We start from the raw sequence: 9,216 nt of genomic DNA on the forward strand, positions 1-9,216 counted from the left end.
GACCTTACTGTCTTAAGTAACTCTGGAAAATGAGAAAGAGGATAGCGATTCTTGACAGTTATTCAATAAACTGCTCTATAATCCACATCAAAATCCGCAGCGCAAAATATGCATCGCATTTTGCTGTGGATGTGCACCATAATCCACTGCGTATGAATGTATTCTAAGGTAGGATTACTGAGTTTGCACAGTAACAAAGCTTCATTGGATCTACTGCATGTAACTACCTTTACATTTGGGTCTAGAAGCTCTAATTGTCTAGTTGTAAACTATTGATTGCCTACCCTCATGAAATGATGTATTACCATAAAACTGATGTCTTATCTCTTATCATGTTACTTTTATCCCTTTTTTTGCATTATATTAACCATATGTGACATCATCTTCATCACTTTATGGAAGGTGCACCATTATTTAGAAGCAATGATGTGCACAGATGAATCTGGGTCAGAATTTAAGTGCTTTACCAACAAAGGAGATAAAAAATGTACTTATGTCATTCATAATGCCATTTTATGGGATATAATGAACTTTAGCAACTTGACTATGATCACGGTGGGATGGCACAGGCAGAGCTCTATGGACGGCTTGGATCTTTCGGTCAACACACAAGACATAGTATGGAAAAATAACGCAAAAGAAGTGAGTTCTTGAATATTATTGAGTGCAGGTCCATAATCTGGGATCCACTTCAATCCTGAGAACAAAGGATCAGAGATCTTTTCAGCATTTCACCTGCTCAAAGGGGTTGTCAATGGTGCTTCTTGCACAGGGGTGGCCTGGAGCATCGCTGTGTAGAGGCAACAGGGCTTAAATAGAGCATTCTGAAGATTGTGGTGCCTCCATAGTCAGACCCCTATTGATCAGAAGGTGTTGAAAGCTTAACAATAGGCTGTCATTTTCTGTGGTGATGAAACCCTTTTAGGACAACTTCCAACATTTTTACATACGATTTCCCAATCCTATACAGAAGTCTATGGGAAAGTGCATGAAAAAATTACCACACCAAGAGAAAGCTGTGTTTTAAAAACTAAAAGCCACAGACCCAAAAATGCAGGAAAAGTGAAGAAAAAAACACTACAAAACGTAGAGCATTTTATATTTCCTTTTTGTCTTATTGCAATCTTTGCAAATAACAAACTTTAATTATAGGCCGGATCCACGTGGGAGCTGATTTTCAGCGGAAAGCCTGCCTCCAATCCCGCACCATTTGGTTTGGGTTTTGAAGTGGGTTTTATCACGTATTTTTGTGCAAAATTCACCCCATCATTGAGAAGAGGTGAATTCTGCAAGGGAAACAGCAATGAAATCTACATGCTGTAGAACTGAATTACGTACCGCATGTCAATTTTTGCACAAGTTTTGTGCAGATTATTTTTGCAGCCTGTGGATGAGGTTCTCAAAATCTCATCCACTTTGCTTCTACTGTAGATGCTTCAGATGTTCTATGCAGAGGGACCAGATGGAAATTCAGCCATGTCTGGACCCCCCATATAGTGCATGCATATTCCACAGAGCTTTACATTACTTTCCCCCAATCTGTCCCTACTGGGACTCACAATTCTAAAATTCATGTATAAGGCCTTAGTCACACGGGCGTTTTTTCACGCGATTTGCGGATCGCATGACGGATGCGCATCCGCAAATCGCGTGACCGGTGCGCGCAAGTCGCCTGCAAATTGCCCGAAAATCTGCTCCTAGCCGCGTTTCATTAGAAACGGGCCGGAGCTGTCCAGCGCATTGCATTCAATGGAGACGGCAATAGAGCCGGCTCCATTTAAAGCAATGCGCTGCGGGCGAGCCCGGAATGAATTGTCGGGAAGGGCTTAAATATATAAGCCCTTCCCTGCAATTTATCCTAAAATGTGTAAAAATAAAAAATATCTATGTACTCACCTTCTCCCGGCAGCTGGAGCTCCGCGCGGCTGTCCTGCAGTGGGTGTGAAGGGGGTGTGAGTCAGACCTGCCCCCTGATTGGCTCAGCGCTGAGCCAATCAGAGGCATGTCTCACTCACACCCATTCATGAATTCATGAATGGATGTGAGTCAGACCTGCCCCTGATTGGCTCAGCGCTGAGAGGCAGCAGTCACTCACCCATTCATGAATTCATGAATGGGTGTGTGAGTGAAACCTGCCTCTGATTGGTCAGGGCTGTGACCAATCAGAGGCAAATCATTCAGCAGGCGGGGATTTTAAAGCCCCGCCGGCTGAATAGTGCCGAGAAGCAGTTCAGGAGAACTGACAGCGGCCGCGGCTGGACTCCGGCTGCAGCGGAAAGGTGAGTATACAATTTTTTTTTATTTTAACACATTTTAGGATTAATTGCAGGGAAGAGCTTATATATTTAAGCCCTTCCCGACAATTCACCCCGTGCACGCTGGCAGCCCATTGCTTTCAATGGAGCGGCTGTATTGCCGCTCCATTGAATTCAATGGGCAAACATCGTTCTTCTCTGTCACAGCTGTTACAGCTGTGGCAGAGAAGAATGATTTGTCTTCTATATGTTCTCAATGGGGTCGGCGCTGCTGCCGCCGGCCCCATTGAGCGCATATAGAGAAGAGAACAGGAATCGCAGATCGCAGATAGGTGCGATCTGCGATTTCTGTTCTATAATTTATCGGACGAGCGCATAAAAAGCGCTCATGTGTCCGATACCATTGCAAAAGCAATGGTTTTATAAAATCGCCGGACGCATGCGCATGCGCAAATCGCGGCTAAAAACGCCCATCTGACTAAGGCCTTAGCATGATTTTTGGAGTGTGCGTGGAAGCCTACATAAACAGAAAGAACATATAAACTCCATGTCGATGTCATCTGCCGTTAGATTTGAACCTAGAAACCCAGTTCAAGACAACTATACTAACCACTGAGCTAGGCTAAATACAGAGACCAGGGGTTGTCAGGAAGTACAGAAGCAGCATAGCCCAGCTGCACTCAGCTGTTTCCACCCTTCCCACCACTTTGTATACAGTGGTGTTTCCAATGCGGCCATGTTTAGCCAATACAGCAACACATAATTAATGACATATAGCTGCAATCAAAATTTTTCATTCCGTTATAAATTATTTTTTCCAAATTGACAAACTTTCAGCTGTTTAGAATAAATAATAAAACAAGAACTATTTAAGGGCCCAGTCAGACGAGCGTTTTTTTTTTTGCGCACCTATTTTTAAAATTGGCGCTACTGCAGCCTGCCCCATTGAAAACAATGGGATGCATGCAACCCAAGCAGTGATTTTCGGGGAAGGGCTTGCAATATAAGCTCCTCCCTGAAAATCATCAATAGCTGGTGTAAAAAAATAAAACAAATATATACATCACCTTCTGCCGGTGTTGGGGTTTTGGCACGTCTTGTCGCTTGGTCCCCAGCACTGCTCTGAAACACTTTCTGCTGGTCGGGGATTTAAAAATCCCCACCTCCAAAAAGTGCTGGTCTGATGGGCTGAGCCCTCAGCCAATCAAAGCTCTTAGCCATTCATTGAATGACAGCTGAGTGCTGCCTGGGAAAGGTCACAGTGCTCAGCCAATCAGAGGCAGTGCTCAGCCATTCATTATATTTCAATGAATGGCTGAGCGCTGCCTGTGATTGATCACAGTGCTCAGCCAATGGGACCCTGCACTTTCAGGAGGCGTGGATTTTTAAATCCCTGGCCAGGAAAAAATGCTTCAGAAGAGTGCCAGGGAGCAAGGGAGAAGATACGCCAGAGCTGGGCAGAACCCTCTGGGAGTCCCCTTATCCCCTGTCATCTCTGTAACTTTATGCACAGCACGGACCTTACAGGCACACATGTCCTATCTTTTTCAGGTGTGAGTATTTTGCACCTCTAAAAGACAGGCATGTGAACACTTCATAGGGAACCAATAATTCTAATAAACGTGATTTTTTGCGCACAGAGGCGCGCACAAAAAATAAATCGCTCATCTGAACGCAGCCTGAACGAGGCCTTAAAAACTCCTGTGCCTTATGTAAATGCAGCCGAGCAGTCCGGTGGGTTGGCTGGACCGACTTCCCTAGCTGAGGATCGCAATATTCTCCCGTTGCTTTCAATGGAATCGGCACTTCTGCAGCCCCATTGAAAGCAATGGGTTGCCGGCAAGCCCTGCATGGATTATCAGGGAAGGGCTTTAAATGTAAGTCCTTCTCTGAAAATCATCCCTAGAATGTGTTAAAAATAAAAAAATATCTATACTCACCTCAACACAGCTGCCGGGGCTCAGGCGCGTCCAGCCTGTCTTCCCCCTGCACTGCTCTGAGTCTCTTGCAGCAGGCGGGGATTTAAATGAATGGCCAAGTGCTGCCTGTGATTGACTTAGCACTGCGACCAATCATAGGCAGTGCTCAGCTGTCATTCAATGAATGGCTGAGGATTGCCTGTGATTGGCTGAATGCTCAGCCAATCAGATACGGTCCTTTCAGCAGGCGGGGATTTGAACCCCTTAAGGACATGGCCTATTTTGGGCTTAAGGACGCAACGATTTTTGGCAGATTTTCTTCTCCACTTTTCAAAAGTCATAACTTTTTTATGTTTCTATCGACGCGGCCAAATAATGGCTTGTTTTTTGAGTGGTGAAGTTTTTAATTGGCGACATTTTTGGGTACATTGACTATATTGTAAAACTTTTATTATTTTTTATGATAGCAGGGTGAGAAAACGCATCAATTCTGCCATAGATTTTTTTTTTACAGTGTTAATCATGCAGCATAAATTACACAATCCATTTTTTCTGCGGGATGGTACAGTTACAATGATACCAAAATTCTTACTTTTTTTTTAAAGTTTTTCCACTTTTCTGCAATAAAACCCCTTTTTTTGGAAATCCTTTTTTGTTCTAAATCGCTGCATTCAAAGTCCTGTAACTTTTTTATTTTTCTATGTACCGAGCTCTGTGAGGGCTTGTTTTTTGCGCGACAAGCTGTAGTTTTTATTGTTACCATTTTGGGGTATATATGGCTTTTTTGATCACTTTTATTGCGTTTTTTAGGGAGGCAAAATGCTAAAAATTAGCATTTTGCCTCAGTTTTTTTGTGGTTTTTTTAACGCTTTTTTCCACTGCCCAGTCAAAAGCATGTGCAGCTTATTATATGTGTCATTACAGATGTGACAATACCAAATATGTGGGGTTTTAATTTTTTTAACCTTTTTTTATGCTAATATTTGTGTCCCTCGGGGCACTTACAGTATAGCACTGATGATTGCTGTGATAAGCCTTATTGCGTATACAGCAATCACAGGCTATGGCAATACAGGACGCCAGTGTCTTGCATCCTGTTGCCATAGCAACCAGCCAGGCTCTCTGCGATTACATTGCTCACTCTGTGAACCCCTCCCATGCCGTGATCTACATAGATCGTGGCAGGGAAGGGGTTAACAGCGGGGGGGGGGGGCATCTCCGATGCACCCCGGCTGTTGCAGCGGGAGGCCAGCTATGACTGACAGCCGGTTCCCGCTGTGGGATAGTGCGAGATCATAAGTGATCTCGCACTATCCCCAGGACATAAGTTTACACCCTGTTGTGGGAAGTACCCTGCTGCCAGGACCTAAACTTACGCCTTGGAGTGGGAAGGGGTTAAAAAGCTGTGACAGCTGTAGCAGGGGTTTCTTTACTCCCCGCGGGGAGTCCCCTTGTCACTGAACACTGTGACAGTGCTGTCACAGTGTTCAGTGACATGGGGACACCCCACTGGGGAATATTGACACGCACCAGGGACCTATGGTGCACACATGTCCTATGTTTTGCAGTTATGTGTGTTTGCACGCCTGTAAAACATGGACATGTGAACACAGCATAGGGAACCAATAGTTGTAATAGACCCGTGTTTTTGTGTGCACCTATGTACGCACACGCTTGTGTGAATCCTCCCTTAAGCAAGAACAGGTGCTACTAAGTACCAAAGAAACTTGTCATGAAGCGGGAATAATTAAATCTAAGATTGCAGTAGTCATTAACCCCTTACGGACACAGCCCTTCCATCCTTTTTATTTATTCTAGGTTTTTCCTTCCAACATATAAAAATCACAACTCTTCTATTCATCCATCGACGTCACTGTCTAAGCACTTGTTTTTTCCGATTTAAAATCCCCGCCTGCTGAATGGGCTGCTTCTGATTGGTCACAGCCCTCACCAATCAGAGGCAGCTCTCACTCACCCATTCATGAATTCATGAATGGGTGAGTGAGTGCTGCTCTGATTGGCTGAGCGCAGGGACCAATCAGAGGCAGCTCTCAGCTATTGAATGACATTGAATTTCCCAGCACTGCATAAATCGGAATTTAGTCCCAGGTGGGGGTAGGTTCATGTTAGCGTATATGTGGGGAATTGTAAACGGCCAGCCTATATATGCTCATGTAAATAATCCCTTAGAAATGAGAAAAAACAATGTCACTGTCTGACCAGGCACAAGGGATATGTCTCGCCTGTACAAGAGCAAGGAGAAGCTGGGTAGAGACTGAGGTCCAGTCAATGGGTGAATATGATTTATGTGGTGCTGAGAAAAAAGGTCTGCATGTCCTGTGTCGTTAGGAGGTTAATAATAACACTGGTCTACATAAGAAAAAAAAAATTCAGCTGACCTAAGCATTTTTGCTGATTTTACCCAAATGAAAGGTGCGGATTCCATATACGAAGTCCAAAAATATGCAATACAAAAATTTTTTTCACAAATAGCAAATGTTTGATTAGAGGTTATAAAGTCAAATAGCAGGGATAATAAGAAGCTCTGCAGAAATGATAGCACGTAATATATTTATTTCAAGCAAAACACAAGTCTATCATCTAACAAAGAGAACAATAAATGTGTATATTTTAATTGTTAGGGAGAAATTTTCTCTCTTTGGATACTCTGGACTAGTTATGTCCAGGATTGTCACACTGTGAACACCAGCAGTAGTCGGCCATCATGTTTGTGTTCGATCTGCCTTGATATCTATGTTCCATGGTTTTGATATCTTGGTGAAAGCGTTCTCCTTGTTCCTCACCCATAGATCCAAGATTTGTCATCTTTGGTATCTTTGGTGATTCTGCATCTTTGGTATACTTTGTGATTTTTGGATTCACCACACCAAAATACATAAAGATCACATGTTATCTTGTAATCAGCAAAATATAGACCAGTGTAATGTTTACATTTAATGATGATGATCAGTCCTGACCAATGGAAAATTGCCCCAATTGTCAGATTGGACTGCAGCAATACATAGGCCAATTTCTTTCACTCTTTTTCTTTTCTAGTACTGTTCTGTATTAATAATCCTACAACTAAGACTTTCAGCCTTTCATATTAAATTACTAGCTTTAGAATTAGGATTCGGGTGGTATTTGCTCTATATTTATGTATTTTCTAATGTGTTTGTCTTGAGCCTGTACATATTTTAGTTAATCAGAATTAAAAGTTAAGTTTTAGAAATCTAACCAGTGAAGATTTTGGAATATAAATTTGATTCCTCTGTCCCAGTGATTCTTCTTTAATTATAGTTTTTATTTTACTATTCTGAGACAAAGCAATGCAAATACACAATACATACAGTGAGCCTAACATCAACGTGCAATTACATGTAATCAGTACCTGGAACACTAATTGTATCATGGATAGAACTTTCCATCTATTACCAGAATTACAGACATAAGGAGGTTCTGGAAGTGCTGCAGCTGATAACACACAACCTGCAGGGACTTGTATTTTATTATACATTGCAATCATTAATCTGCCATTAACCACATGCGGCACACTGAGATCTAATCGCGCACATCTCGTCTGCTTCCTGCAGGTCCTCCGGTCCCAATGCTCCACCAGCTGCTCACCTGGACACAGGAAGGTGACATCTTCTAGTATCTACTTGTGCTGTTATGACTGTGCCCCATGCTCAGAAGGAGAAATGTCTAATATATCAGGTAGATTCCATCTACAATCCGTCTATTGAGGTAATAAAGGCTCTGTCACCTGAATATTCTTTCCTATACAAGGGAAGCGTATTACAGGGACAGGTCCTCTCTTATTTAAGGGCAGCATATTACAGGGACAGGTCTTCTCTTATATGAGGTAAGTGTATTACATTGATAGTGCTGCTCTCACATACACTTTGTCTTGCAGATAGTGAAAATTGTATGAAATGTCCAGAAGACACGTGGTCAAATGAGAACAGAACATTCTGCGTCCTGAAGAAGATGGAATATTTATCTTATACTATGGACATCATTTCAGTAGTTTTGTCCTGTTTATCCACTTTCTTCTGTATTCTGACGGTTCTGATTCTTATCATTTTTGTCTCCAAACATAACACCCCGATTGTGAGGGCAAATAACAAAAACCTGAGCTTTGTCCTCTTGGTCTCCATCATGCTGAGCTTCCTCTGTGTCTTCTTGTTCCTTGGCCGTCCTGTAGATGGAGCCTGCATGTTACGTCAGATCTCTGCTGGAATATTACTCTCAGTATCTGTCTCTTCATTGCTGGCCAAGACCCTAATGGTTTGCATCGCGTTCAAAGCCACCAAGCCTGGAAGTGTGTGGAGAAGATGGACTGGAGTAAAGCTCCCTAATTATGTGCTCCTGATCTGCTCCTCTGTCCAGGTTGTCCTCTGTATGAGTTGGGTGACCTTCTCTCCCCCTTTCCAGGAGCTGGACATGCACTCTTATAAGGAGAAGATCATAGTTCAGTGTAATGAAGGGTCAGATCTTTTCTTCTACTCTGTCCTGGGTTATATGGGAAGTCTGGCAGCTATTAGTTTTATTACAGCTTTCTTAGTCAGGACATTACCGGACAGTTTTAATGAAGCCAAGCATATTACCTTCAGCATGCTGGTGTTCTGCAGCGTCTGGATAGCCATGATCCCGGCTTATCTCAGCACCAAAGGCAAATACATGGTGGCCGTGGAGATATTTGCCATCCTGACTTCTAATGCTGGACTTCTGGGATGTATATTCCTCCAAAAATGTTATATAATTCTGTTCAGACCTGAACTAAATACAAGAAAACATATACTAGGGCTTAACAATACGATGTTACATCAGTGATCCCGGCTTATTTAGGCACTAAAGGCAAATACATGGTGGCCGTGGAGATATTTACCATCCTGACCTCTAATGCTGGAATATTGGGATGTATATTTCTCCCTAAATGTTATATAATTCTGTTCAGGCCTGAACTGAATACAAGAAAACATATACTAGAGCCTAAATCTGAGTACTAAAAGCAAAATTGCCATCCTGACCTCTAACAT

At 42.7% G+C, this 9,216-nt stretch overlaps 1 protein-coding gene across 1 annotated transcript; it reads left to right on the forward strand.

The window, feature by feature from the left end:
- The first annotated feature begins 426 nt into the window (after positions 1 to 426).
- LOC136581800 (vomeronasal type-2 receptor 26-like) lies at positions 427 to 9,010 on the forward strand. The gene is made up of 3 exons (XM_066582423.1): positions 427 to 642; positions 7,768 to 7,891; positions 8,091 to 9,010. The coding sequence occupies exons 1-3, from the start codon at positions 427 to 429 to the stop codon at positions 9,008 to 9,010; spliced, it is 1,260 nt and encodes a 419-aa protein (XP_066438520.1).
- The last annotated feature ends 206 nt before the right edge of the window (positions 9,011 to 9,216 follow it).

The sequence above is a fragment of the Eleutherodactylus coqui genome, chromosome 11 (genome assembly GCF_035609145.1).
Source record: "Eleutherodactylus coqui strain aEleCoq1 chromosome 11, aEleCoq1.hap1, whole genome shotgun sequence".
NCBI classification, from domain to species: domain Eukaryota; kingdom Metazoa; phylum Chordata; class Amphibia; order Anura; family Eleutherodactylidae; genus Eleutherodactylus; species Eleutherodactylus coqui.